Raw genomic sequence first — 27,687 nt, 5'->3', positions numbered from 1 at the left:
TGATTTGGTGAGCAAAAATGGATAAATGCCATTATCCTGTCAAGTGGGAAGGCACTTAGTTTCTCAGTTCTGGAAGGCCTCTGCTGCTAACTCTGGAGTCATTTTCAATGTTTTTAGCAATTTATTTTTTTTAATCCAAGTGAACCAAAAGATCGGAATGTTCCTTTGCAATATTTAGCACTTGAATGAGCCTTTTGTAAGGAATCACATCCCTTCAGTTGTGTCCACAGAGTATAGTCAATATGGCAGCCATAACCGGATCAAAGTTATGCCCATTTTTATTTGGGCACAACTTCAAATGTACAATTGTGGATGTCATATTGAATGCTTTGTCCACACCTGCAGATTCCACTTATTTCTTTAAGCATTCTTTAAATTTTGAAAGGGTTTTTATGTTAAAATGGCAAAACAACATGGGAGGCTTAAAAGAAGCAGTTAGAGGAACAAGTTGGCTTTGGATTAAAAAAATGTTCCACCCATACAGTATTTCTCCTTCTCCAACAAAATGTAATCTGAGCTCTGAGACTACAGGAAGTTCTCCAAACTGTTAAAAAATAATTCAAATCCATCAATGGTTGAAAACACATTTTTTTCCTTTATTGTTTTGGTTAATGGGGGAAATAAGATACAGAGTTCATTTATTTGTTAATCTTTTACAGTTAAACTGCAGCAGAAACTATGCCTTCAGAACAGCCCTCAAAATAAATGTTAAAGCGTGTATTTAGGGGTGCATTTTATCCTGGGTTTTTACATTTTCCAAAGGCAGCAAGAATTTTAGCCTTAAAACTCAGGAATACAATATAGTAGAGGCATGTAACCAATACACTTAATATTAACCTGTGTAAAATGCTGAATAGGAAGTGCTGGACAAGGAGATGAAGTTTATCAAGAGAAGGGGAGAGGGTGTATTCCCACACAGTATCAGATAATGTCATTTCCCCTTGTACACAGGCATTCTGATGAGCAATATTCCTTTCTTCTTATAAAATGTTGCTGATGTTGCTTCTTCATCCACAGACACTGGAAGATCCACCTGCAGCCTGTATTTTTCAAGGCACTCGACCAAGACATCATCCTGAAAAGACGATGCAGGGAGACATCTGAGATTCAAATGGGGCTGGCTGGCAAAACTGGAGGGGTGGAAATAATATGCAACTTGTAGCTGCCTCACCTTAGAGATACTCAAATTACACTCAGACACACCGCAAACATCTGGCAGTTCAATTCTCAGCTCAATTTCTAGGGGGTCCTCATCTGCATCCTTCTTGGTGGTCATTTCGTAGGCAGGTTTGTGCACCTCTGGCTTGTCTGTGGTGGAAATCTCTTCAATTAGATGCTTTTTGGAAGCTGTGGGGTTCTCTGGCGGCAGAATAAGGCCACTGCTGTCTTCGGCCATGAGGCTTCGCAGTTGGTTGAGTGGCACTTCTTCCCAAGAGGATTTTCAGACACAAGAGTTTAGACAAATAAGTGGAGCGCATTGCTACAGAACAAAAGCATCATTACATGGCAATAGCACTTAGACTTGTAAACCGCTTCACCATGCTTTACAGCCCTCTAAGCGGTTTACAGAGCCAGCATCTTGTCCCCCAACAGTCTGGGTCCTCATTTTACCGACTTCAGAAGGATGGAAGGCTGAGTCAACCTTGAATTGGTCAGAATCGAATTCCTGGCAGTGGGCAGTCAGTTAGCCTGCAATACTGCCTTCTAACCACTGTGCCACCGGGGCTCCTGCCTCTTCTCCCATTTCCATTGTTTGCAGTGATGTTTGCAGTTACGGTCCACTAAAATTGTTAACTGATGACAGAAATCTTAGCTGCTACAATTGTGCAGTTAATCGTATATCGGAATGAAACACTTCTGTATGACGTTCACGCACGCTTTTCAACACTTGTCTGTAGAGAAAGCCATCCCACCCATTTCAAATAAAGAGGACAACTCTTTAGGTAATACTTGCCAAGTGCATGTTTTATAAATATTTTTATTTTTTACATTTCTATATTCCCTTTTCATAAGGGGACACCTAGAAACAAATTCAGTGAAGAAAAATATTTCCCAAAATTAACAATTGGCAGGCAGCAAGTGCCCACTTAAAAAGAATGTTTTTTCAGTGCCTTATGAAAAGCTGGTGCAAAATACCTTCAGGAAGCAGCATATTCCTATAGTGGGGGGGGGCCATGTCCCTCGGAGATAAAATTCTCAGACGGCTCCCTTTAAACACATAAGATGAGTAGGACAATCCCCCCCCCCTCTGGAGTGGCACCTTGAACATTACCTTTGTTGGAGTTGTTCTGGGACACAGCCAAGGGGGGCTGTTCTTTTCTCAGGCTCTCCCTCATCCTTTCAAGGCTTCCTTTCAATTTAAATTTAGCCACGCTCCAGGAATGAGACAGAGTGACGTTGAAATGCTCCTCAATGTACTTGAGTGATATGTGGATCAACTGATCCTTCTCTGGTGGGTTATCCTTGACTCGCTCAAGAACGGATGGATTGTATGCGATGTCAAGGATACTGCAGATCTCTGTGAGAAAAGCAAATACAATTTATTCTTTCCTCAAATATATCCTGTCCTGAGTTTACGATTGGACTACCTGAATTATGTAAGTTTCATTCCTGAAGGAACAAAGCAATATAATACCTCATGTCAGCTTGTAAAAGTTATTGCAGTAACAGATTTTGTAATAAGAGATTACCTGAATTATCTGATAGCGTCTCCATTTTGCCAGCACTCAACAGAATTGGCTCTAAGGGTGACTTGGGAGCAGGGATCCTATTCCAACTGCAAAGATTTACGAATAGGCAGGTTTTGGTGGGTTCCTATGAGAAAAGCACAAGACAAAATAACCATCAAAACACTACATGATTTATTAAAACAGACACATTCATATAACTGACAATCAGATATTCACTGCAAGCAATGTCTACTGCTCTTATTGACTGAAGAGGTGATGGTGCATCGGGAATATTTTCACTGTCTTACTGCCTAATGCAAACAAGGAAATAGTAAATTGTGAAGTAACATTACAAGAGAGCACTTATCAAATGCACCAATGTACACACTGTACATTATTTTCAAGTCAAAGGAAGGCTTGGCATTCTGCTAAGAGGAGAAACTGTATCTGGCCCTTCATGTTTCTTCGCTGTTGCTTTACTGAATGTTGTCTTACCGAGATGCAGGTCTTCAGGCACAGCCATGGCTCTGGGGGGGCATAATGCTGCTTTGCTTCCTTTAATTGCTGCTGCATGAACTGGCGGTAACTTCCAGGATTGTTCTCGGCCATGTCATCCAGCATTGTCCACAGCTGAGTTGCTTTGCTCAGCATCTCCTCGGAGCTACAAAGAGCTTCCATGGCTGCTCCTTAACAGCAAAAAGATGCTTCTGTAGAGGCCGTCACACCGGTAAGTGAAAATACTTCAATCTGAAGTTCTTCAGTCATGCAGGATCTCTCTTGCTGATGTTAAACCTAACTGGATAAAGACAAAAGCAGATTTTTTTTTTAGAAGTCTATTGTCCCTTTAAAGGTTTTCTTCATTAGCTTCTAACATAAACTGAGTTAGGCTAATCAGGTAGTGTGTTACTTTGGCAGGCCTCCTGGCCTAGTTAAAAGCCCAGCCAGATGGAACAGAAAGGGAAGCTTTCTTTTCCCCTTGGCCTCTCCTGTACGTAAGAATGGCACGAAACAAAACACAAACCACCATCAATCCTTGGAAAGGGAACCATTACGGGAAAAGTGATGAAGGGCAGAGGCAGCCAGATTTGCCTCCAAGCGGGCAGCAATGGAGGTTCTCTACTAATGGCTGCCCTCATGGCGTTCCTCTTTCCCATCCAGCCAAGATACCTCTGGGGCAAGGCTTTTCCTCCTTGGCTATTTTAAGAGGGGTGGACTTCAACGCCCAGAATTCCCCAGCCAGCATAGCTGGCTGGGGAATTCTGGGCGTTGAAGTCCACCCCTCTTAAAGTGGCCAAGGGGGAAAAATAACTGCTCCAGAGCTCTGACCTGGGCATCATTCATGGTTCTAGGTACGGTGCCCCACTTGCCAGGGCTTTGTGCGGCCCCTGCGCCCTCCTGGCAGGGATGTGCACTCGGGCCACCTGTTGAAGAAAGAAGGGCGGCCACGGACGGCTGCGGGGGGAGGACCCTCCCACTCTGCCCCGGCCCCAGCCGATTGGCATGGCTCTCCCAACGACGTGGCCCTGGAGGCGAAGGCGCACGAGCGGTGGGACTCCCAGCCCCATCATCCCCAACCGAAGGGCGGCAGGTGCGACGAACCTCGCATTACCGGTGGATCGCCTAGGCTACGGCCACGGGCTCCGCCCCTTGGCTGCCGTTGCCAGGCGGCCGCCGGCCGCCATGGCAACCCCGGAAGCGGGCCGGCCGGAAGTGGCTCCGTCGCCTTCTGCCGGGCGGCTCGCTCGGCCGCGCTGGCGGGTTCCGGTCCTGGACCAGCCACGGTGGCGGCGCGGAGCCAGGCGCGCTCCCGTCCCGGGTCCGGCGGGGAGGGCCAGAGAAGCGGCGGCAGCACGCGGGACTTGGGCGGCGGAGGGGCGGCTTCCCGCCGGCGCTGGGTAGCCTCCCGTCGCTCGGGTGGCAAGCCCGCCCGCCAACCTCGCCCGGTAGGTCTCCGTAGCGCAGCGGCCCCGCGAGGCCGGTCGGGGATCCGGCCGCTAAGTGAGCCAGGCTCCCCGCGGCGCTCGGCGGGCCAGAGAACCGCGTGGCTGACCTGTGAGGGGGTCCCTCGGCTGGGCCTGCCCGCCTCGGCGGTTGCAGACGGTGGCAGAGAAGGAGCCCTTTCCCCCTCCTTGGTTTCTTTTCTTTTTCCTTTCTTTTTCCTTTCTTTTTCCTTCCTTCCTTCTCTTTTCTTTCCTCCCTCCACTTCTCTTTCTTTTCCGTTCTTCCTTTCCTCTCCTTCCTCTTTCCCTTCCCCATTCCTTCCTTTCCTGTCTCCGTCCTTTCCTTCTTTCCTCTTCTTTCCCTCTTTTTCCTTTCTTTTCTCTTCCTCAGTCCTTCCTTTCCTCTCTCCCTCCTTTCCTTCCTTCTCTTTCTTTTCACTTTCCTATTCCCCATTCCTTCCTTTTCTCTTTGTCCTCCCTCCCTCACTTCCCACTTTCCTTCCTTCCAGGGCATTTTCTTTGCGGCCTGTTGGGTGCAGGAAAGATGTCCCGCGTCCCCTTGGGAAAAGTCCTTTTGCGGAATGTCATTCGCCACACTGACGCCCACAACAAGGTAAGGGGCCTCCTCGCTGTTCCCATAAGCAAAGCAGCCTGGCTTGTACCTTTCCTCAGTGCCCCCCTTTGCCCCTCCATCTCAGATCCAGGAAGAGTCAGAAATGTGGAAAATACGGGAGATGGAGAAGCAGAGCCAAGAGATACGCTGGGGCAAACACGAGAGGGCCCTTCTGAACAGTTCCAGGTAGGATTTGAACATTATTAAAGCTACACCACTCACAAACAGCTGGCAGTGCCTGCCTGCGCCGCCTTCTTGGCTGTGCCTTCCCTTTGTGAGAGACTTGGCCCTGCCGTCCCGTACACGCCAATCTGGCTGCTCGCTCTGTCCCTAAAACAGAAGCGAGTCTGGCCAGTTGAGTCCTAGCCTTTGTGAAACAGGGAAGGGCAGAACTTCTGTTTTCCTAAAGACTATAACTTTTAGAAAACAATAGAGCCACCTCTGGGTCGAAAAGTGGCAGTCCTGCCTTCGGGAAGAATGCCAACTTTAGCGGGAAGATTTTTAGTTCAGCCAAAGTGGTGAATCTGGTCCCTTGGTTTATGCAGCTGGATGTCTGCAAGATCACTGGGGTGGGGGTGGGCAGTGTGGTGGATCTTGTTTCTGACTCCTCCTCCTGCTAGAGAAGCTTTCCCCACAAAGCTTACCAGTCCATCTCCCACGGCCTCTGCAGCAGCCGAATGCGTAGCGATGGGTTTGATGAGGACAGCCAGCAGAACAGCTGGAGGACAAGGAACATGCCAGTTATGGCAGTGACCATTGAAGACGACCTTCGACATGCCCGCTACTGGAACAAGAAGCTCTACGAATGCGAAGCTAACATGCCGGACAGGTACGGTCCCATAAATGGGAGGTTTCCAATAATAAAAAAAGACAACGGGTCTCTGTTCCAGTGATGTTTCTGCATAAACAGGCTATGTGTAATCTTCACGTGCTTGTTCCTTTTTCAAATTTTTTACAGATGGGGTCACAGTGGCTATAAAGAGTTGTATCCAGAAGAATTTGATACAGACAGGTAAATCCTTAAAAGTACCAAAATCCTAAATGGTTTCCTTTGGATGATAAAATAGTCCAGGCCTTAAATGTATGCATTCTGTTTGCTCTTTTCTTTACATGGTAGTCAAAAACTTTTGCTTCTATACTAGATATAATTTTCCCATCGCACTCTGGAGGAAAATTGGATATTTCAAATTACCCAGATTCAGACTCTGGTTTATAGTTTTGTTTTCTCCACTAATTTAAATTTCTATATAGAGCAGCCCATGAGTTGATGGACATTACCGTCTACCCACAAAGCCTTATTGAATCTTCTTTGATTACTAGGATAGGGCAGAGAGATCTGAAATATACCACGAATGGCTTGATAAAGTTTACTTCACCTCATTTTGTCCAATAGGGTCCCCAGTTTTTAAAATCCGAACTATAAGAAATGTCATGGAATGTTAACTGGGCTTAAGCATTTGCAGTCATGGCTCATCTGAAAGATTAGAAAACATTAAAAAAACACACAATTGTTACTTTTTTGCGAGTTTTTAACTTTAAGAAAAGGTGTCCCAAACTGAAACCCATCCTGGTTGTGTTTTGCAGTGACCGGGAACCAGATGAACAAAACTCCGTGAATGGAAAAAGAAAATCTCAGTCAGACAAGCAGAGTTCTGCGAAGCTGCACAAAAGGAAAAAGGCCAAAAAGTCACACAAAAAGAAGCAGAAAAAGAAGTCTCACAAGAAGAAAAAGAAGAAGAAACGAGAGGAGCCGCCGAGCACAGCGGCAGCTTCTTCCCAGGAGTCCGAGTGTTCGGAGGGAGAGCCCCCCAAGAGGAGGAAAAAGCGCCACGCCAAGGGCAAGAAGGCCTCAGATGAGCCTCCCGCCTCTTCCTCGGATCCAGGCAGCGGCTCTAGCAAAGCCAGCAGCTGCCTCTCCAGCCACTCTGCGGACAGTGACTCAGAGGAGCCGGCTAGGAAGAGGCGGAAACGCCAGGCTTCCCTGCCTGAAAGAGCACGGGACAAGGCACCGGAGAAGCGCAGCAAGAGGAAAAACTGGAAAGTAGCTGCTGACGAGAACTCTGAGGACAGCTCAGAGGAGGATTAGAACCCAGCTCTGGGTGGCATGACTGGCTCCAGGACAGAGCTTCCCCTCAGACATGGCACTACTTGGAACAGACTTGGATTTGGTTCCGCTGGCAGGGGCAGGGGGCAATTTATGTTTCATGTGGGCCAGAGAGAAATTTCTGGCTTGGATTCCTTTTGTCTGTCACAGATTCTAGCCAGACAACCTTCTTGTCCCCCTCGGAATGGACCTTCCAGTTGCGAAGTTCCGCTCTTGAAGACAGAAGGAACGATGGATGGTTTAGTCTCCCCTTCGCCTTTGAAAATCACCTGGAGTTTGTTTTTCCTTTGCGAAGACTTGCAGGCGAATTGCAATAAAAGCATGAGGGAGAGAGGGGAGGTGTTCCCCAAGCAGGTAGACAGGTATCCTCTCCACTTTGAACATGCCCTCTCCTCTAGAGGGAGGTCGGGGCAGACTGGCTCGGCAAAAACCAAACACTGTCCCACTGCAGTCTCAGGGTAGACTTAACTAGTCACCTTGTGAAGGAACGGAGACCACTGCCTCTCCATACCTGGAAGAGTGCAGGTCATCCTATCCATTAACTTGCCCTTGTGGGACTAGATCTTGTTTCAGCTGGCTGGGTTCTCTTCTTAAATGCTCTCTTGCTGCCAGAAGTTAATTCCAGAGAAAATGCAGCCCTCTCCAGCTTCTTGTAGCCATTAATCGGATAAGTGATGGGAAAGGATCTATCTTTGCGTACAGTACCAAATTAAGAGCCATATTATTGGGGGGGGGGATTTTTTTCTTTTTGGTAAAGCTCTTCCTGGCTTTCTAATGCCTGTTAAGTGGCTGTGGAAGGATTCACTAAAGAACATTCCCAGCATACAGCCCAAATCACATCTGTCTCCTACCTCCCTGGATACTGCTATCAACTGCAGTTCTGCAAGAGACTGGGCACCCTGGCACAGAGTTCAAAGCTTCCTTAACACACTGTACTTCCTGAAATATGGGGGAAACAATGAGATTAACAAAACAAGAGATTTGCTAAATATGCCTTTTGTCCATCAAAAATATACTAAGCAGGATTGTCAAAAACGTAATACACTTAACACAGAGCAGTTCTCTGTTTTTGGCCATCCCCATTTCCCCTTCACAAAATTTTGTAAAATACTCACTTTAGCCTTCTGCCAGCTCTGTATTTAACACTTTTTTTTTCTGGTCTCCCCAAACAAATTTTTCCAACATTAAATGTCTGTGGAATGATCCTGATCTAAAACTTAGAATAAGCTGGGCTTTTTTTTTATTGTTTGTGTACAGGGATATAAAAAGTATTTTTGGAAATAATTGTTGCTATGAGAAGCAAAGCCATTGAAGTTATTTCTATGAAAATCAACTTATTTTTTATACATACAAACTACAGGCATGAATTGGTTTAAATGGTCTGAAAAAATAAACAATGTTGACTTTAGCCAAAAAACAGGCAATTTTAACTGCATTTCTGATTTGTGGTGTGGGAGCAAAGGTTCATAGGTTACACTCAAAGGAAGTGTCTGGCATTGAAAAAAATCTAAAGGATAAGGAATTTCAGAGAGGCGAGGGTGGATTTTTTTCTATCTTTCCTTTTTCAAAAGATAGCACTTGACTTGTTCTTCTGACTGAAAACATAGGTCCCTTTATACATAACTTTATAGGTCAGAGTGCTGTTTTCTAATCAGTTGTGTGAATTTAGTTCATGTGTTTGTTAATGGGTTGGTGTGTTGTGCAAAGCCAACCAGATTTATTCAAGAAACCATTCTTCATTTAATAATCAATTTTCATTTTGTTCAAAAATACCCTTAGTGAAATAAAATGTTTGATTGATCTCCCCAGTGTTACTGTAAGCTTAGATCACAACAGAATGTGCTAAAAGATTAAAGGAGAATAAATTACATTTCTCTGGTACTGATATTAATAGCAGCTTCAGATCCAGCCAAATCATTCTGTCACAGCATTACTGGACTAAATCTTTATATCCCCTTGTGAAGAAAAGCAATATTATACTCCTTTCATTTTATGTGAGCTTGTTTAACACCATCGGGGTGCATTTACTTCTGCCGCTGCAGGACAGTAGTCCAACATTGCCATACCAAGTCCACTTGCTTGGAGGTGCTCCTGATTTTGTAGCTGGCATGCTTTGTCCAGCGTCTCTTCCACAAAGTCCCCGTCCTTGCCAGTCGGGGAACTGAGGACCGATCGGCAGCTGGCCGAATCTTCCTCAGGCTGACCGGGGAAGAGGGCCCCTCCAGAGCCCGCCGGAGCCCGGGTCAGTGGCCGCCTTTCTGCATGAGCTGCGCAAAGCGGTTGGTGACAGACAAGGTGGTGTCGATGAAGCGGTTGACACAGTTGGCCAGGCAGGTCTCCGTCCGGGAGTCGAGCTTGGAGCCGGGCTTGTCCACACACTTCTCCCAGCAGACTTCCATGAAGGTGTGGACCTGGAAGGGGAAGCCAAGCAAGGGAAGGGAAGGATGCTTTGGGGTGCCCACCATCACCCCGACTTCACCCCCAAGCCTTCCCAGCCCACCTGCCCAGTCCGTCCCTCCTGGTCCCCCAAATCCCCTGCCTGCCCCCCAAGTCCCCCTCCATTCCCCCTCCCCCATCCTGCCCTCTTCCTCCTGCCCCCCAGGCTCCGGCTCCCCCTCCCCCGTTCTGCCCTCCCGCCCCGCCTTCCCCCTCCGCAGGCCGACTGCGGGGACGAGGGGGGTCTTTGCCGGCCTTCCCCCCCCCCCAGCGGACCTGGGCGGTGAGGCGCGCCCGCTGCTCCTCGGCCGCCACCAGCCGCTGCAGCTCCGCCACCTCAGCCTCCTGCCCCAGCTCGGTCGCCATGATGGGGAAAAGTGCGGCCTGGCCTGGCAGGAAGTCCCGCCTCTTGTGCCGCGCTTCCGCTTCCGGCCGATGCCCTTGCGCTGCGCCTCTGGCAAGATGGCGTCGCTGTGGCTGTGGCGGGCCGGGTTGGGCGGGCGGCCGGCGGCCGGTGAGTGGGAGTCCGCGCGGGTCCCGAGGCCTCCCTTCCGAACTCCCGGCTCCCGAGGGCCGTCCTGGGCGGAAGGGCCCCCGGGTCGCGGCCGTCTTTCCCCTCCGTTCCTCGGCCGCTCTGCTGGCTGCGAAAGCGCCGAGTCGCCTCTGGGCCGGCAGGGATGAGAGGCCGGGGACTCCTCTGGCGGTGCCTGAAAGACACGCGTCCAGCACGTGTGAATTGTGGCGGGCTGGGTGCTGTGAGGGGTACCCGCAACAGGCGCTGCGACAGCGGGTCGCATTTTAAATTTAGCCCCCACCCCACCCCCTCCTGGCTGCCTCGGCCGGAGCCCCCGAGGGTCGCTGGGCCGGCGCTGCTTTAGTCCCTCAGAGCCCCGGGACGCCCCTTTGCGGCAGCCTAGGCAGGTGCTCGCCTGGCCCAAAGGGGAGGGTAGAACAGAACGGAAATAGGAACAGAAATAGGAATAGAAACAGAAATACTGTATTGGCCAAGTGTGATCGGACACACAAGGAATTTGTCTCCGGTGTAGAAGCTCTGAGTGTACACACAAACAACAAAGTGAGAGGTCATAGATCATACATCATAGTCGCAATTATTAATCATAAGATACAGATAACGTGATAAATCATAAATAGCCAACAGGAGAAGACAGCAGGAAAGATTGTCAGGAATCGGCCTGAAGTTTCTTTTTCTTTTTTCTTTTCTTTTTTTTTGCCTGGAAATTTATCCCTCTCGTTTGGCACAGCCCAAAAGCGCATCAGGCAGCAGTTTTGCCTAACTGGAGGTGTTGTGTGTGTGTGTGTGTGTGTGTGTGTGTGTGTGTGTTTTGGAAGTTTTTATTCTGTGTGCATTTAACAGGGATCTCTGTCAGACTTGATCGTTATTTTTCCAGCACATTTGCACCAGGTTTGCTCTCTGCAAGGAAGAGTACAAGACGGCAATAAGTGTACTGCAAGGAATCATATGATTCTGTTACAAAGTGTACTGCACCATAAATTGTAATCGCATGTGGTGTACTACACATGTAGTAGTGTAGCATAGCGTGTGGACCCAGCCCATTTGTTTATGATTTGGTGTGTTGTGCAAACCTAATTCAGTGAGCTGTGTTTAAGCAAGGCTAAACATGTAAAAACATGGTCTTTCACATCTGCAGTCTGGTGTGTTCAGAGGTGTGCTGAGTGTGCAATCCGAATAATTCCATTCAACACCGCAAAGGCCACATTGGCAAACAAAGTCTTAGGTGGACTTCCCCATCACTTAACAACGTGTGAAGACTGCTCTGGGGGGTTGGAATGCTTCCAGAATCAGTAAAACAACTGGAATTTGAAGAACATCCGGTTTTGCCACCTATCTTCCATTAATTTATGGGCTGCCTCACACATTTCATGTTTAAATGATGATAGATTGGGGTCTACTTTTCTACAGTGCCATCAATGCTGCTTGATGCTTCTGAAATCCATTTTTCTGTTTAAAAGCATGTTCCAGTAGATAGGTGAGCCGCTGTTTCTTTGCTGCATTAAAGCTTGTTTTTGATTCCTACATTCTACAGCTCTGACAAAGGGCTTTTAAAAATATTTTAAGCATTGTGGTAGTGTGTTTCATACCAGTAGCGTGTAATCGGCATTAGTGGGATTTAGAGATCAAAAGTGTTCTTAATTACAAAATGAAATCCATCTATTCTGCCCTCAGTTGTCCTGAACAGGTATCTCTTGGCTAGACCAGCGGTTTCCTTGACTAGACCAATTGAGGATTATTCTTCTTCTCGTCGTCATCAGATATGCAAATTTCACACATCTGCCAGGATTTTGGGTAGGTCTCCCTTTAGTTCCTTTTTTGTGTGTCTGCTTGTTAGTCTCATGATTCATTCAACAAAGCAAAGACCGCATTGGCAAGCAAAGTCTTAGGTTCCCACCCTTGTCTCAGAGGGTGGGAAAAGAAACAGGAACTTTCTAAACATTTTCACTGTTCTTTTCTGAGCAATATCCCTGAAGGTTATGGATTCCATTGATTCAATGAAAAATCACAATTTCCTGTTCTCTGTTGTGAAAAGAAATCCATGTTCATGTCTCTTCTGTTTGAGACGTGGTTGTATTCAATTGAAAAATTGAATTCAATTTGTTTTGCTGCTTGGGACAAGGTTGTAACATGGTTGTAAATACACAACTCTGTCTCTTCTAATGCAATTGCTTAATAATTGGACCTACAACAATGTAGTTTGTTCAATTCTCAATTACTCTGGGTGGCTTACAATCAAAGTACAATAAAACCAATGAACCATTAAACAAAGATAAAAGTGGACAATGCAATGAAGTTTCACTCTTGCTTGCCAAAGCCTGGGTTTAAGAGTCCGGCCTTTGCATTTCTTCGAAACAAGAAGAGAGTGGGAGCCATCTGGATCTTGGGGGAAGCCTATTCCAGAGATTTAAATCAGGGGCCTTTTGTCTAGCAATGAAAGCATGGTGCACTGCCTCACAGCATCAATTCTTGGAAATCACAAATATTATTTGTTTAGTGTAAAGAAATAAAAAAGCAAGTTTCTATTCCTCATGATTGTGGAAATAGATTGGGGCAGATTCAGGCTGTGTGGGAAAAAGCTTCGATATTCAGAAAGCCAAGTTTCTTTTGAAGGCTGACTGAGTTCCAGTTAGGGTCCTTTACCAACACACTCTAGAGCAGGGATCCCCAAGCCCTGGTCTGTGGACTGGTACTGGGCCGCAGCATGCCAGCAACCGGTCTGCACAAGCAAGCAAAGCCCCATCCGAGGGATGCAGGCAGCACACAAAGCCACGCACTCTCCGGTCCATGGAAAAACCTTTCTCCACGGAACCGGTCCCTGGTACCCAAAATTTTGGAGACCTCTACTCTAGAGGGTCTTCCCTCTTTTGCTTGTATGTTTATGCTTCTGCCAGCTCCCTATAGGTAGCCCTCAAGTTATAACAGATTGGTTAGCTTCCAGTTGAACTGAAAAGGGAGACTTATGGCCCAGATACAAAGTTCTGATGGTTTGGCATGTTTCATTTTCATATCCCTTTGGAAAAAGGAGGGAACCTCTTAATTTGCTTTACAATGTTATTGTCAAATTGATTTGCTGCCCAATGTCACCGCTTATAGCAAGATAAAACACATACCTTCCATTTCTACACTTGGAGCGTTGCTTCTTGCTCTCAAGCACACCATTTCTCCGGGCATTAAAATGCTGCATCTGTCTGCAGCTGGTTCAAAGGCCGCCTCTCTCCACTGGACCAGCGAGCGAGCAGTCAGCATCCTCCTGCTTGGACTCCTGCCAGCAGCCTATCTGTATCCTGGAGCAGCTGTGGATTACTCCCTGGCGGCAACTCTCACACTCCACGGGCACTGGTGAGTCAGGAGGGAAGCAGGCCCACCAGACAGACCCCTGCTGTCTCTTCAGCTGGTATGGTGGGGAGTTCCAAGGGAAGAGCTGTCCTATAAAAAGGGTTGAGCTTTTGGCTGGCTGGGGAATTCTGGGAATTGAAGTCCACACACATCTTAAAGTTGCCAAGTTTTTTTGGGGGAAAGGTAATGGAGTCCCCGCAGATTTTACTCCACCAGTCGTTGCCAACTATAGGGGGTGGTGCTCATCTCCATTTCAAAGCCGTTCGGCCAGCGCTGTCCGAAGTTATTTCTGGAGTCAGGTGGCCCACACATGTCATGCAGCACTGTTGCCTTCCCCCCCCCCAAAGTGGTACCTATTTATCTGCTCTCATTTGCATGCTTTCAGACTGCTAGCTTGGCAGGAGCTGGAGCACGGATGGGAGCTCACCCCATTGCGGGGTGCTCTGGTCTTGAACCTGAACTGCTGGCTTCCCAGCCAACAAGCCTAGCATCTTAGCCGTTGAGCCCCTGCGCTACCCAAATTAGGAAAAAAAAGACAGATCTAAAAAGTGGATCAGGCTGCAAAGATCTGTTTTGTTCACACTTCTGTTTAACTAAACTTCAGTAAGCTAAACACATTTTCTCGGTGGTTGTAATTATTTTCTCTTCTGCCCTACAAAATATTTCTGTTGGGGAGTCTCTTATGGCAGTCAGCAAGTGCTGTGCCCGAGAGTTTGGGGGTATAAGAATTCCAAGGGTGTCCTCCTCTGGGTAAAGGTCTGTATGTAAGGGGAGAAAAATCTAGTCCCTTCAGGCTGCTTTCTTCCCTTTGACAGCAATGGGCAAGAATTTAGGCCTGGGAAATGGGAGCTGTTAAGAGAAAAATCTTGCAGATTAGCCCTTCCCCAGGAGTGCTATTGAAATAACATTCTTTCCTGTACTAAGCGATCACTCAGGGTTCCTGGAAAGGGTGATGTCCTCTTTTGTGGCGGGTAAGAAAGTTTTGCTCTTCTTGGGAAGTGAGAAAATGACTCAGTTGGCCTGTTGACATGTTTTGACGTCTGGCTTGCCAAAAGTGGGTTAAGGGCCTCCAAAACAAGTGGTTTTATGTTTCTCCTTTTCCTCTTGTGGGTTTCCCTCCCTTGTTTGTGGAAAGCTCTTCTTTCTTTTACAAAAGTTCCCACCCTTGAGCAGGAAAATCTTTCTTCCTTCCCAGAAAAATAAGAGTTTTCCTGTTTTCTCCCTTCAGTCATTTTAATTACCTTGTTTGTGACTGGCATTGGAAGAGGGGCCTTTGGGGTCTTCATACCAGGCCATTCATCTGAGAACTTGGGCAGGCTGCCTACGCCAAGTATTTTTAACATTCATTTGGAATCTGGCTTCCTGTAACGGAAAGAGGCTGTTTCATGGCCTGCCCTTTGGGAGAACTAAGAAAATGTTGTGCTCCATTTTCCGACTTTTATCATATTCCCCCTTCAAGCATCTTCTCAAGGTTAAATGTGACCAGTTGCTCCAATATCCCTTCGTAGGACTTAAGTTTCTAGTCCCTGGTATTCATCCTTGTGACATTTCTCAGCATTCCTTCTACCTCTGCCTGAATTCTCTTTACAGTGTGGCACTATAGTGAACAAAAGAGGACACAATCTCTAGGATGCGATTTAAGGACGATCACCTCCTGCGGTTTAGAAACAGTGCATGCACTGACGCAACCCCACGAGCCTTTCTTGTAGCTGCATCACGCTGTTCCCTGGATTTCTGGGCCAGTTGCATAATTTCCTTTTTTCTGGGTTGACTGGCATTACATTTCATCATTGTTTATATTCATACTGCCTGTTGTTATAGCAGGGGAAAACCCAGCTCTTGCTTCAACAAAGGGTTTTTTCCCCTGTCATTAGGTTAATATTTGATATATTTTTATTTTCAATTATTTAAGTTGGCTGCCCAACAGTTTTGACCCCCCTCCTGCAAACCTAATGTTTGCATGTTTGTTTGCTAAGCCGGCTGGATGAGTTTGTGCCCCTTCCCCCTCCTCCCACCTCAGCCTAACCCACCTCACAGGGTTGTTGGTATTTAGAGAGTCCCTCCTCCCCCATTACCATTCAGGCTCAGTTGAAATATTTAACTCTTGGAGCATCCAAATAGATCCCATAATTGAGAAGATGGGCTGAGGTGGGTGGAAATTGGGCTGTGGCAACTCTGGAGGGTATCATGTCTCTTTGGACCCAGGTTAAAGCTTCTGAGAGTGGGTGTGTCGTTCTCCATGGCCTTAATATGAACTTTTCAGCCCTCTGCTGCCGGATAAGCAAAAATCAGATGAAACAACTTTTGGGGAAGTGGGAATACGTTCTTCCACATTGAGGTTTCTCACTGCCCACTGAGTAATCTGCAAAGTGACTGTGAGTTTGGCCAATTCTAACTCAGCCAAGTTTGAAATCGTTTGGAAGAATTTGAATGTGTCTTCAGCCAGTTTCCTGTTTCTTTTTCTCCCTTCCCTGCAGGGGCCTTGGGCAACTTGTAACTGACTATGTCCACGGAAAGACCTCCATTAAACTGGCCAATGCTGGCCTCTACCTACTTTCGGCAGTCACCTTTGCAGGCCTCTGCTACTTCAACTACCACGACGTGGGCATCTGCAGGGCGGTGGCGATGCTGTGGAGCCTCTGATCCCTGCCAAGAGAGTCCAGCAGCTGTTCACTGCTGCCTCTGCTTCTTTACACTATTACTGAGCCCTTGAGGGTGGGCAAGAGAACAACGAAGGGCATGCTTTGCATGTAGCAGAAAGGCTGCTGGGAAACACCCACATCCATGTCCACAGCTGTTGCCATTCAGAAGATCTGGGATCTCTCACTAAGGCGAGAATTAGACCCGAACAAAGCTAGGGAAAAGCACCCAGGCAAAGCTTTGGCTTATGCTGGGAGCCTCTACAGATGGGAGGCCCTTGACCTTTCAAACTGCAGGCTCAGCTAAGCATCATTCATGTTGATAATCCCATCTTGAGTTTCTGGCTCTTTTGTTGCAAATGAATGAAGTATATACATGGCATCTTGCACAATGCAAAAGGGAAGTCTAAACTATGTACAATAAAGGATTTGTAGAACCTGCAACTGCGCGAGTCTGAAATCCAGGGTTTGCCCATTCCGTTGTCTCTGGAGATGTCAGGTTTTGTTGGGCAGATTTATTCTTTTGATGATTGAGTAAAGTTGAGAAAAGAAGTACATACTTCATTTAAATGTATCATCTTACGTTGTTTAAAAAAAAAAAGTTTTGGATATCTTTATATCCCACCTCCCAAGTTAACAACATAAACATACTATACAAAATATGCCTTGGTACTTGTTTAAAACTGATGACAAAAGTAGATCAGTGCAGAACCTGTGTGACAGGTTTGAAAAACCACCTTGTGTGGACATGTCCTGGCATGGCACTTTCAGATGTTTCAAACAAGAGCGAAAGTCCCTCTTAAAAAGTACTGATTGTGGTTTAACTGGAACATTACAGCTCATTCTGCCCCCTTATCAGTGTGGAGCTAAAACATTTCAAAGAGAAATCATGCATGCATTTGGGTCACAGAATCAATCGCCTCTTGCTCAAAGCCAGCTCCTGCACATCCTTCCTGAGGTTGAATGTAGCATAGGCTGGGAACCCGATGACTGATACAAGCTTAGAAACAATACCTTTTCCATCGTAAGATCTAGAAACTTGCTTTAGAAATAAACAGATTTCCAGAATCTGCCAAAATGGCTGTCCTGTTCTGAGGTTCACCCTCCTCTTTTGTCTTGCGTTCTCTGATTTCTCCCCCAAAATTGGTGTTTTGGCTTCTTGTTGCCGAGATTGCAATTGAGTTGTCTTGAACTCGATCTTTGTGAGATTGTGATGTTGACCTTGGCCATTAGACCTTAGCCTTTTGGAGAAAGCCTATCTTTCTCTTAGTCGGTTTTGGGAGAAGTACTGCATGTGCCCTCTTTTTTCCTGGTACCCTTCTTTTGTGTGGATCAATTTTATGATTGCAGTGTGAGAGTTTCCCTGCATTTGAAATGTATTTTTTATTATTTAATGGGCTAAAAGAATATATCATTTGAAGAAAGCAAAATAATACAGTTATTAGTAAACTTACGCGCAACTAGAATTGATTATCAAGATGATATATCCATGACAGTTTTTTTTTTTAAAATGGGAAACCTAAAATTTCCAAATCATAATCTACATTCATTTGCCAGTTAACAAACACAGGTAATCCTTGACTTTTGATCACACTCGGGACCAAAATTTCTGTTACTAAGCAAAGCGATTGTTAAATTGTGTTGCACCCGATTTTACGACCTACACAAATACATCCAACAAATAATAATAACAAAACAGCTTCTGGATTAATTTTAGTTTTTATTAAAAATATAATATCTCAATTTTTAAAATATGCCTTAGACTAAGCCTAGATAAGGTTTAAAATGTTGACATTCCATTAGTTTTATCTAGCATTTTCTGTTTGGCTATTGTCTAGTTTTTGTATTTATTGGTAATTGGTTGAGATTAGAATTTCTTACAAAGCTGTGGATATTTGTGTGGCTTTTCTTAGTGCAATTATTTACCCCACCAAATTTTAGATGCTCTTAATTAGACACTTCCACTGATCAGTTTTCAAATATCAAGCGAAGGGATTGTGTCAGAAATTTTATAATATACTTTCTAGCAATTCTAGTAAAACTAAATCAACCATTTAAAATCTGCACTTTTTCTACCACTTGCAATCTCATTTATTTTTTTACTTGGGTTTCCTTGTCAGAGAAGTGGAGCATGGAATAGCCTTGTGGATTCATCCACTTCGTCCGCCAGTTCTACTTTCTTGACCACCAGTACGGTCGTAGGGCTATCTTCAGCATCCTCAAAGGCCAGGAAATAGCCCCTTTCCAGAGCAGATTCAAACTTGTAAAATTGCCTGCTACCAGCCGAAAACCGTGTTTTGATGAAGATGATGTTGCTGGTGTCTCCTTCGATGTGGGGGGGAATTGTCCCTGCCTGAAATGGAGACCAAACCATCTTGAAAGGAATCCAAACATGGCAGGGGGGGGGGGAACTCAACAACAAAGACCACTAGCCAGAATTTCTTATCCCCCCCCCCCCAGGAAAGATCTCAAAGATAGCCCAGGATTGGGCTAAAGAGCTTGCTTGCTGCCGCAGTTGTTTGATGGGAGAGAGGCTGCTTTATATTTAAATCAATTCTGCACTTTTGTTAATTTAGTTTTGTCCCAAAGGTGCTTTTTCAAAAGGCAAGTGAACTTTGGTTTTTCCTTGGAAGAAGTTTTGCTTCTCATCTAAGAAGCTCCTTCAGTTTCAGTTCAGAAGGAGCTGCTTGGATGAGAAGTGAAAGGTCCAAGGAAAAACAAAGTCCAGTTGCCTTTTGAAAAAGCACCTTTGGGACAACCATTGACCTGGAGGACTGAGAATCTCCATAGATGTTTAATTTATGTTTTGTCTTAAACTCCATCCATGCAAGCACTTTGGACCTTTTACATTCATAGGGAGTGGGTGGAGAATTGGGAGTAACTGGAACAGGGACCAATCAGCCAATATCCAATAATACCCTAATGGCTATTATTATTGTGAACTTTATTGACTCCATATGCACAACCACCACTAAACCAGGATCTCACCTCCAGTCTGAGAACTTTATTTGCAGAGATAGTTAGGTTAATCCAGAATTCACACGGTTCACGATCTGAACTCTTTTAACATTAGTGAATCTGAACTATAGTTTGGATTAGCACTGAATCAATCTTAATAACATGATAAGAACATCCTTGGATAAGATTAAGTCTAACTCTTTTTAAACTCAGGTTTTCAAGATACATCCAAGCTATCTCAGAATGTTTTAAGAACCGGCTGTCTTAAGAAACAGAAGGCAACCTCTTTCTGCCAAACCAAAGCTATGGTAGCACTGAATTTTATAGTGGGGGGTGGGGTTATAGCCCAGGTGTCCCTTGTCTCTAGAACTTTTTGCATTTTCCATTAAGGAGATTATCAGTGATGCAATTCAACAAGTACAGAACTTATAAAATGGTGTTGATCGTGGGGGCACAATCAGAAATAATTCCATGCATATGGGATCATAAATATAACTCCTGCCTGCAGCACTTAAAACAGCTGCCTTTCCCCCCCCCCCCCAACATCACATAGTAATGCAGCCTTATAAGCCCAGAAAAGAGGTGGCTATTTTAAACAGTAACAGGGTGTCATGAAGCTGTTTCTGAATAATTTCTGGAATGCTGTACAGGCGGTCCTTGACTTATAACAGTTCATTTAGTGACTGCTTCAAATTACAACAGCACGGAAAAAAGTGACATCACCATTTTTCACACTTACGACTCTGGCAGCACACAGTCATGTAATCAAAATTCAGATGCTTGGCAACAGTCCTATTTATGATGGTTGCCATGTCCCGGGGTCATGTGATCTCCTTAGGGCTTAGGCTATCTGTATAGCCCTAGAGCAGTGTTTCTCAACCTTGACCATTTTAAGGCATGTGGACTTCAACTCCCAGAATTCCACAGCCAGCATTGCTGGCTGTGGAATTCTGGAAGTTGAAGTCCACATGCCTTAAAATGGTCAAGGTTGAGAAACACTGCCCTAGAGTTTTTATTTTTAAAACAATTTTATAGCAATGACTGTAGGCAGCCTCAGGAGGGAAAGCCAACAATAATTATAAAAACCATCCAGATAAAGAATGTCTAAGGTCACAGGAATCATTGCCAACTTACAGTAAACAATAAAAACTAACCTCTTGGCCCAACCCCAACTGACAATAGCATACCTTAAAATTCACCCTCATTTTGTTTTCTTTTTTCTCCACACACATGTGGTAAGTCTGATGGTTAAATTCCACAGTGAAGGCCACTGATAGCCCCTTTGGCTTGGTGTCTTGGTAACTGTGGATGTCAAATTTGATACCTGATACTGCAATAAAAGAACAAGAGGTTGGTTTTCTTCTTGTGAGGGTCTAGCAGCAGATAAGAGAACCTTCAAATTTGTTATCTCTTTCTCCTATGAAAGTCTGTAGGAAAGCTTCTTAGTACAAAAATTACCCAATTCATGCATCAGGCAATCTTAAAAGCTTGGTCCAGGTTTTTTAGTTTTTTTTTTTTAATCATTTGGCTAGAAGGAGAGAGCTTGCCGTAAATGATCTGGAAATGACTGGAAAAAGGCAAATCATAAACTTTCAACAGATGTTGTGGCTCATTTAAACATTTTTCCAGCCTTAAAAACTCCCTTGAAAATGTATGAAAAAAGTTTCACCCAGGAGCCCTGCCTATTCCAATAATAAATTCTTATGATGCATAAAGAACAATTTTGTAATTTATTATCTTTCTGCATCACTTTTACAAAGCTATTTTCAGTCCTGATTGCAGTGACTAATCTGCAAGTTGCTTCTCTTCTTCCCAAGTTCTTTTCTGGGGCATGAAATAGGAGAAAATATGAAAACAGAATGAGACCCTTTTAATCTGTTCAGACATTCAGAGATGCAAAACTACTATTGTACCTTTCCGAATTTCCTGGTCTGTTCTGCGTTCAAATACTGCAGGGAAATCTTCGTCAGCCGGTTGTGCGATGAGGACATGGTTATTAGGAATTCGGAAGATTTGGGCAGATTCACATTTTCCTGATGTTCTCCAGCTGTCTGTTTCTAATACTTAGAAGAAGATGATAAATCTGAGGTCAGAACAGGGAATAAATTGTCTCTTCTGGAATGTATTTACACTGTTTTTATATATATATACACACACACACGTATTATGTATGTATATAACATAATTCCTTTTTTGTCTTTGAAACGAACCATATTTTAAATAAGCCAAAATGCAGAGAAGAAAGAAACTATAGTTTGCCCATAACTAATGCTTTTTTTCATTTCGGTGAGTCTGTAATTTTTTATAGTGAAGCAAATAAAAACGGAGAAATGTCTTTGCAGTTCATGATATTAAGTTAAAGATTCCCCCATTTGGTAAAATCATACTAGAAGCAAGTGTGTAAAGTAAAAATATTGGTTTAATGTACAGATTGGGCATAGAGTCACTCAGCTTGCCCTTGGCCTGTAGTTCTAATAATCCTCTTGATTTTAAAGCAGCCGTTTACATCTATTCTTGGGGGGTCATGTTAAATCTAGAATGAATTTTAATTCAATCCTGACACTTCATTGATTTGCTTTCGTTTGTTCTTCTTGCTGTATCAGTGATCCATACTAATGAACAATCCATAGTAATAAATAATCCATACTATAATCGCATTGCACTCTGATTGTTCAGATAGATTAGTGAAATGATGTGATTTCCGCCTCCCTCTCCCTGCATGAAGTGTTATGAAATCGCAGATAAAAGCTGATGCGGGGGGGGGGGGGGAATGGCTCTGTGTATTTTATTGTTTCATGATGGAGTTGATGCTATGATACAGGGGTATGCAAACTTGTTCACTTTAAGACTTGTGGACCTCAACTGGCTGGGGAATTCTGGGAACTGAAGTCCACAGGTCTTAAAGTCGCAAAGTTTGCAGACCCCTGCTATTATGCTACTTTATGAAATAGCGATTAGAAAGAAAAGTGGCACTTTTGGGGGAAAAACAAACGAGAAACAAAGCCGGCATTTCAGAAGCAGAGTGGCGTTTGCACGGCTTACCTTGTTCTTTGTTTCAAGCAGCAGGCAGGCGGGAGACAAAAGGGCGGGAGAGAAGAAAAGGAAACATTAAGTCATGATCTGAATTCAGGCAGAGGATCATTTTGCCCTCCCGTTCTCTGCCCAGGATGAAATAGGAGTCCTGTCCTTAGTGCCAGCGGCTGGGCTCCAGTCTAGAGGAATTCCCCTTGGAAGAGGGAGAGTTTCATTCGAGAATCTGGAGCATTCTGCGGCCGCAGAAGGTAAGAGCCCACACAGCTTCCTCATTCCAGGGCAGGAACGAGCCCCGGGCTTCGTCCCGGCAGGCTCCGAAGGGCTCTCGTGGCAGAGCCGGCCGCCTGCCTGGGTCTCCTCCAGCGGAGATCCTCCAGGAATTACCTTGGAAATAGAGATTGCCTTTTTCGTCCAAATTCACCGGCAGCATCTCGATCATATCGCTGCACATCCTTGCTCTCTGGGGAAGAAGGGAGGGATGCACGATTTATTTCGCGCGTGACGACGAGGAGGAGGAGGAGACAGGAGGAGCCCAGAGCTGCCCTGCTCAGCACATCTGGAGCAGCCGCTGGAGCAGCTCAAGCCCCCCCCCCCGGAAAGCGCCCTCCCTGCTCCCCTGGCTTCCCGCCTGCCAGGCCCGGAGGAGGCTGAAGAAGAACCGGCTCTCCCGGCAGGGCTGGAAGGGAGCCCCGCTGCCTCCTTCTAGCGAGCCCGGACGAGGCTTGCCGGGCTTCCCACTCGCACCCGCGCCCACCCACTCCGGAGCCTCGCGGGGCAGGGCTCGGAGGAGCGCCCGGGCTTGTCCGGGCGAGGTTGGCCGGGCTCGTCCCGCTGCTGCCCGGGGGAGGCTGGATGGGCGCCGCAGACCCCCGCAGACCCTCCGCCCGCCCGCCTGCCCGGGAGCCCACCTGCCCGCGTGGAAACCCGAGCTGGGAGGGAGCGCGGCCGGAGGGAGGCGCGGGCGAAGCTGGAGTGCGGGCGGCGAGTAGCTGCGAGGGCCGGGAAGCGCGGGCGCCCCGCCTCGGCCCAGCCCCCAGGTCGACCCGCCCCAGGGCTTAAGCGCCCGGGGATGATGGCCCGGCCCGGCCCTTTCCCAGGCGGGGAGCCCCCCCTCCGGGGACGTGTCGGAGCGGGAGGGCGCTGGGCAGGTGCGAACCGCTCCGGTTCGGCGGAGAGACGAGGCTCGGCTCGGCTCTCTGGGCGGAAGGTCGGGCGAGCCCCGGGCTCCTTTTCGGGGAGGCTTTGCCCCCTGCGGGTGGCAGGAGGGAAGGGCGGGTAGGGGCAGAGACGGGCAGACACACTGACGGGAGCGACGGCGCGGCTCTGGCACGAAAGGAAGCACGAAGCAGCCCCGCCACTCGCCCCTTTCCCACGGAGGAGCTCGTCCGAGCGGGCTTTCCCTTCCCTGAGTCGGGCGCCCGCAGAAAGAAGGGAGCGGGGTCTCCCTTCCCAAGGAACCCGGGCGCCGGCCTGACTGGGGCTCCGCCAGTGGGTGAAGCGGCCGGGGGGGCGGTCTTGCGTGGGGACTCGTGCAGAGAAGGCGCTTCCTCCGGGCCGGGCGGGCGCCTCTGGGCCGCCAGGGCGGGGGAAGCGAAGGGTCGAGGCGGCGGGGAGCGCGACCCCCGCTCCGGGATGGCAGGAGGCTCCGCTGGGCTCCTTCCTTGGCGGGGAGGAGGCGGAGAAGGGAAGCGGGTCGGGCCGGGCACCGGGGCCGTCCGAGGGGCTTGGCTCTGGAGCACGGGAGTCCAACTGTGGCATATTTAAGACTTGGGGGCTTCAGCTCCCAGAATTTCCCAGACAGCAAAGTTGGGAGTTGAAGTCCACCGATCTTAAAGTTGCCAAGTTGGACAGGTTTGTCTTCTAGAGAGTCCAGAGAAGGAGCTGGCAGGAAGGGAGGGAAGTCGGGGATGGGGTACTTCCTGCTGCTGCCTTCGGTCTGGGAATGAGGGTAAGGGGTTGGGGTGGGGGACAAGTTGAAAGGCAGCCTTGCGGGGTGGGGGGGGGACTCTTCATCTCCACCCGGATTGAGATTGACGGAGGGAAGACTGAAAGGGAGGACGGTTTCCCCTCCAGGGGGAATACCTGCCCTCCAAATTTGAGTGCTGTATTTTTAGAAGATACCCCCATACATCAGGGTCAGTATGGTGACTGCTTGTGTGTGATGGTCTCTTTATTTGTGGAACAGCTGGTTTGCCTTTATTGTAATGTTTGGTTTTCTATTTGTCTGAAGTCTTGGGTGTCCTTCGGAAAACAGCTTTGTCCATCTGAGTGCAGAGATGGATCAGGCCAGTGCTTGCTTAGAGTCTCCCGTGTACTACACTTTTTAAAATCTGATGTCAGAAAGTAGGCAAGTAAAGAAAGAATCTCATAAAAAGCTTGACATGGCACAGATTCCCTTCCTGAGTGATAAATATGCGTCAATATGATAAATCTTCAGAGTCAGCTAAACCTACAATACAATGGAAATTAATTGAATAGAAGAATAAAATACAAATAGTGAGAAAGGAAGAAGAGAAGCCATAAAAATATAGTTTTTAAAAGGAAATGGCTAGCCAGGAAGGACAGGTTGAAGGGGAAAATAGGAAACTAAGCCAAATAAGATAAGAAGAGAGGCACACTGAATTGAAAAGCAGGAAAAGAACTTATTGTTTAATACGGGGACATAAATATATACTGAGTTTAAAATAACCATTTAAATGTCTACTTTTTCTTATTCTTATTGTATATGTGAATATGATTTAATATGTTATCAGGAAATGTGTATAGGCGGACGGAAAGAGTGTAACCTCATACTACCTCAGCCAATGGGGAAAGAGGAGGGCTGTAGCGGCCGGTGAGAGGGATGAATAAAAGAAGGAGATATTTTGGGTTAAAACTTTGGAGAGAACCAAGCTTAGAAAGCTTCTCTCCCCGCTTATTGCAATAAACGAAACAAAAGGCCTTCACTGTGTCTTGGCTGGTTATTGGTCAGGCAAGCTTGCCTCTGGTCACAAAGGAAAGTGTCCTGAAGCACATAACAGCCTTGGGGGCTCCTCTGGGATTTGCATCCGTTCCGGAGATATTTGAAAGGGGAGTGTGCACCTGGGTAAGTTTTTCCCAGCCCTAAAGGTCAGATTGCCCCTGCTCAAACAAGGAGGAATTGGAGATCCCGAGACGGAAAGCCAGGACCCAGTGAAAACCTAAGGGAAAGTCGGCTAACCTAAGGAAGGACTTCAACTCAGCCTGACAGGTAAGATACCAAAGGGGTATCTATATATCAGAGGGGTGTTAATGGGCAATAAGAGTTTGAAGAGGACGGACGCCTCCCCGGCCAGTGTGCCGGCCAATAAGGAAAAAGAGGAAAGGTATTTACATTCTGGAATGAATCCCTTAGGGAGATGGGAATCCCTTAGGGAGAATGTTTAAGTATTTTAAGTCAATGCTTTAAACAAGGCATTTGCTATACCTGGCCTAAGTACATATTTGGCCAGCCAATAAATTAAATTGGGCTTCTCAGCTTGGCTTAGAGCAGTGCGGAATGGATAGGCAGTGGTTAAGGTCTATCAGAAACGCTCTTTTATATGGCAAAGGAAAAAACCCAGGATTAAATTAAAACTTTTGCAAGACACAAAAGATAAAGGGGGATTGTTGTTACCAGAGTGGGAAATATACTATCAAGCATCAAGCTTAACTTGGCTAAAAGATTGGATGGATTTGAAAAATACTAGAGTCTTAACAATAGAAGGACAAGATTTGCAAGCAGGGTGGCATGCATTCCTATGGGATGAAAAACATAAAATACACAGATATTTTCAAAGACACATAGTTAGGAATGCATTGCTACAGACTTGGGAAAAAATAAAACAAAAACATTATACAAGAATTCCAATGTGGTTATCCCCAACAGAAGCTCTGAAATACCCAAACCTATTGGATATAAATAAGACAATTAGATACAAGGAATTAGTAAATGAACAGGGAAATTTGAAAACAAAACAAGAATTGGAACAAGAGATTGATTGGTGGACATTTACACAAATTCAATCTAAATATACAGAGGATTAAAAAGTATATGAAATCCAAAAAGAGCCGCAAGAATTGGATAAAATTATACATGGAACAGAAATAAAATTAATTAGCAATTTATACAAATACCTATTGAGATATAAAATGGAAGACGAGGTTGTCAAAGACACAATGATTAGATGGGCAAAAAATTTCGGATATAATATAGAATTGGAGAAATGGGAAAAAAATATGGGAAATAAATATAAAATTGACTATGTCGGCGGCATTCAAGGAAAACCAGTTGAAAATGTTTTACAGATGGCATCTTCCACCTGCAAAGCTTGCCAAGATGTTCCAGAATAATTCGCCAACATGTTGGAAATGTAAAAAAGTACATGGAACATATTATCTATGGTGGACATGCCCAGTTGCAAAAAAATACTGGTCTACATAAGAAAATGGATCCAAGAAATAATAGACCAACCATGTAGACTGGAAACCAGAGATCTTTTTGTTGAGTATTTTAAATAGAAAATATAGTAAAGAAATATGGTACTTAATTTTACATATAATAGCATATGCACAGTGCTGGAAAAATGAGAATATACCATCAGAGGAAGAAGTAATAAGAAAAATCCTGGACTGTGCTGAGATGGACAAATTAACAAAAGAGATAAAAGAAAAGGAAGACACAGAGTATTATATAGTATGGAACAAGGTGTATGTCTGGTTGGAGACTAGAAATAATAGAGGAGAATAAATATGGAAAGGTCAAAGTGAAAATATGTGTACAATAATGTATAATAATAATATGAAATATTCTTAGTAAAAAATAGAACATGAAGGAAGAAAAATGTAAATAAGAAATAATGGGGCTATAAGGACAAATATTTAAAGAAGAATAAGGGAGAAATGTAAATATTAGATTACTGTTACATAATTGCTGTAAAAAAAAGGAGGAGTATATATTGTGTGTATATGTGTGTTACGTTTTGCTTTGTTTTGTCTTGTTGGTTAAAAATAAAAATTTATAAAAAAAAAAAGAAGAAGAAGAAACGCTCCTTGCATTTTCCCACTGCCTGGAGAACAAGCTACAAGTTGCCCCAAAAGAGTAAAAGTGGAAATTTAAAGTGGAAATGATGTTTAAGGGTTTGTGTGTTTGGGGTTTGTGTTGACTCATTTCTAAAAGAGTAATATACAAAAACAACAAGGTCTTATTCCAAAATGAAATTTGGGAAATGGAGCTCATTGTCTTTGAAAAAGCTCCTTGAAAATAAGAATGATTGTTTTGCCTGGAGTGAAGCATTTGGAATTTTTTTGTGTCTGGTGTAAAAGCAAGAGAGGGTGAAGAAGTTTCTTATTAATTAGAAGGACAATAGAAGGTGTTAAAAGAATGGAAATAATCAGATGGAAGAGAGGGAAAGAGAGAGAGAAAGA

The 27,687-nt window shown here is 45.6% G+C and overlaps 5 protein-coding genes across 9 annotated transcripts; 2 read left to right on the top strand and 3 right to left on the bottom strand.

Moving 5' to 3' along the window:
- Nucleotides 1-570: 570 nt before the first annotated feature.
- On the bottom strand, nt 571-4,384 carry PIH1D2 (PIH1 domain containing 2). 5 transcript variants are annotated; one of them, XM_039350554.1, is made up of 6 exons: nt 4,269-4,374; nt 3,165-3,465; nt 2,691-2,814; nt 2,273-2,518; nt 1,172-1,425; nt 571-1,075 (listed from the first exon to the last, which is right to left on the bottom strand). In XM_039350554.1, the coding sequence occupies exons 2-6, from the start codon at nt 3,345-3,347 to the stop codon at nt 932-934; spliced, it is 951 nt and encodes a 316-aa protein (XP_039206488.1). In that variant the 5' UTR covers nt 3,348-3,465; nt 4,269-4,374; the 3' UTR covers nt 571-931. The 5 variants fall into 5 exon arrangements, with proteins under 5 accessions (XP_039206488.1, XP_039206489.1, XP_039206486.1 ...); XM_039350555.1 differs by having other exon boundaries at nt 1,172-1,422; XM_039350552.1 differs by having other exon boundaries at nt 571-1,425; nt 4,279-4,384.
- Nucleotides 4,385-4,449: 65 nt separating this feature from the next.
- Nucleotides 4,450-8,750, top strand: NKAPD1 (NKAP domain containing 1). The gene is made up of 6 exons (XM_039350556.1): nt 4,450-4,612; nt 5,119-5,222; nt 5,308-5,408; nt 5,893-6,051; nt 6,181-6,234; nt 6,807-8,750. Exons 2-6 carry the CDS (start codon nt 5,154-5,156, stop codon nt 7,306-7,308), a joined length of 885 nt encoding a protein of 294 aa, XP_039206490.1. The 5' UTR covers nt 4,450-4,612; nt 5,119-5,153; the 3' UTR covers nt 7,309-8,750.
- A 296-nt stretch (nt 8,751-9,046) lies between these two features.
- TIMM8B (translocase of inner mitochondrial membrane 8 homolog B) lies at nt 9,047-10,172 on the bottom strand. Its single transcript, XM_039350560.1, has 2 exons — nt 10,039-10,172; nt 9,047-9,737 (listed from the first exon to the last, which is right to left on the bottom strand). The coding sequence occupies exons 1-2, from the start codon at nt 10,126-10,128 to the stop codon at nt 9,570-9,572; spliced, it is 258 nt and encodes an 85-aa protein (XP_039206494.1). The 5' UTR covers nt 10,129-10,172; the 3' UTR covers nt 9,047-9,569.
- On the top strand, nt 10,078-16,873 carry SDHD (succinate dehydrogenase complex subunit D). The gene is made up of 4 exons (XM_039350559.1): nt 10,078-10,276; nt 11,969-12,088; nt 13,492-13,636; nt 16,111-16,873. The coding sequence occupies exons 1-4, from the start codon at nt 10,198-10,200 to the stop codon at nt 16,274-16,276; spliced, it is 510 nt and encodes a 169-aa protein (XP_039206493.1). The 5' UTR covers nt 10,078-10,197; the 3' UTR covers nt 16,277-16,873.
- Nucleotides 16,874-17,972: 1,099 nt separating this feature from the next.
- LOC120311261 (interleukin-18-like) lies at nt 17,973-23,332 on the bottom strand. Its single transcript, XM_039350558.1, has 6 exons — nt 23,172-23,332; nt 22,648-22,723; nt 22,273-22,278; nt 21,144-21,293; nt 20,418-20,560; nt 17,973-18,625 (listed from the first exon to the last, which is right to left on the bottom strand). Exons 2-6 carry the CDS (start codon nt 22,712-22,714, stop codon nt 18,389-18,391), a joined length of 603 nt encoding a protein of 200 aa, XP_039206492.1. The 5' UTR covers nt 22,715-22,723; nt 23,172-23,332; the 3' UTR covers nt 17,973-18,388.
- Nucleotides 23,333-27,687: the final 4,355 nt, after the last annotated feature.

Source organism: Crotalus tigris, unplaced genomic scaffold, assembly GCF_016545835.1.
Source record: "Crotalus tigris isolate CLP2741 ecotype Arizona unplaced genomic scaffold, ASM1654583v1 scf7180000018340.3345759, whole genome shotgun sequence".
Lineage (NCBI taxonomy): Eukaryota > Metazoa > Chordata > Lepidosauria > Squamata > Viperidae > Crotalus > Crotalus tigris.
Note: the sequence above shows the minus strand (reverse complement) of the source record. Positions and strands in the feature narration are given on the sequence as shown.

Excerpts from the sequence above, each read along its gene's own strand:
- PIH1D2 (XM_039350552.1), bottom strand. The coding sequence starts at position 3,347 with ATGGAAGCTCTTTGTAGCTCCGAGGAGATGCTGAGCAAAGCAACTCAG. Across the intron at positions 2,519-2,690 it reads GACGCTATCAGATAATTCAG|AGATCTGCAGTATCCTTGAC; the intron begins GTAATCTCTTAT and ends CTTTTCTCACAG. Across the intron at positions 1,426-2,272 it reads CCAGAACAACTCCAACAAAG|AAGTGCCACTCAACCAACTG; the intron begins GTAATGTTCAAG and ends CCTCTTGGGAAG.
- SDHD (XM_039350559.1), top strand. The coding sequence starts at position 10,198 with ATGCCCTTGCGCTGCGCCTCTGGCAAGATGGCGTCGCTGTGGCTGTGG. Across the intron at positions 10,277-11,968 it reads GGGCGGGCGGCCGGCGGCCG|TTGTCCTGAACAGGTATCTC; the intron begins GTGAGTGGGAGT and ends TTCTGCCCTCAG. Across the intron at positions 13,637-16,110 it reads CTCACACTCCACGGGCACTG|GGGCCTTGGGCAACTTGTAA; the intron begins GTGAGTCAGGAG and ends CCTTCCCTGCAG.
- LOC120311261 (XM_039350558.1), bottom strand. The coding sequence starts at position 22,714 with ATGTGCAGCGATATGATCGAGATGCTGCCGGTGAATTTGGACGAAAAA. Across the intron at positions 20,561-21,143 it reads AGACCAGGAAATTCGGAAAG|TATCAGGTATCAAATTTGAC; the intron begins GTACAATAGTAG and ends CTTTTATTGCAG. Across the intron at positions 18,626-20,417 it reads AAATGAGGGTGAATTTTAAG|GCAGGGACAATTCCCCCCCA; the intron begins GTATGCTATTGT and ends TCTCCATTTCAG.
- NKAPD1 (XM_039350556.1), top strand. The coding sequence starts at position 5,154 with ATGTCCCGCGTCCCCTTGGGAAAAGTCCTTTTGCGGAATGTCATTCGC. Across the intron at positions 5,223-5,307 it reads ACACTGACGCCCACAACAAG|ATCCAGGAAGAGTCAGAAAT; the intron begins GTAAGGGGCCTC and ends CCTCCATCTCAG. Across the intron at positions 6,235-6,806 it reads GAAGAATTTGATACAGACAG|TGACCGGGAACCAGATGAAC; the intron begins GTAAATCCTTAA and ends TGTGTTTTGCAG.
- TIMM8B (XM_039350560.1), bottom strand. The coding sequence starts at position 10,128 with ATGGCGACCGAGCTGGGGCAGGAGGCTGAGGTGGCGGAGCTGCAGCGG. Across the intron at positions 9,738-10,038 it reads GGGCGCGCCTCACCGCCCAG|GTCCACACCTTCATGGAAGT; the intron begins GTCCGCTGGGGG and ends TTCCCCTTCCAG.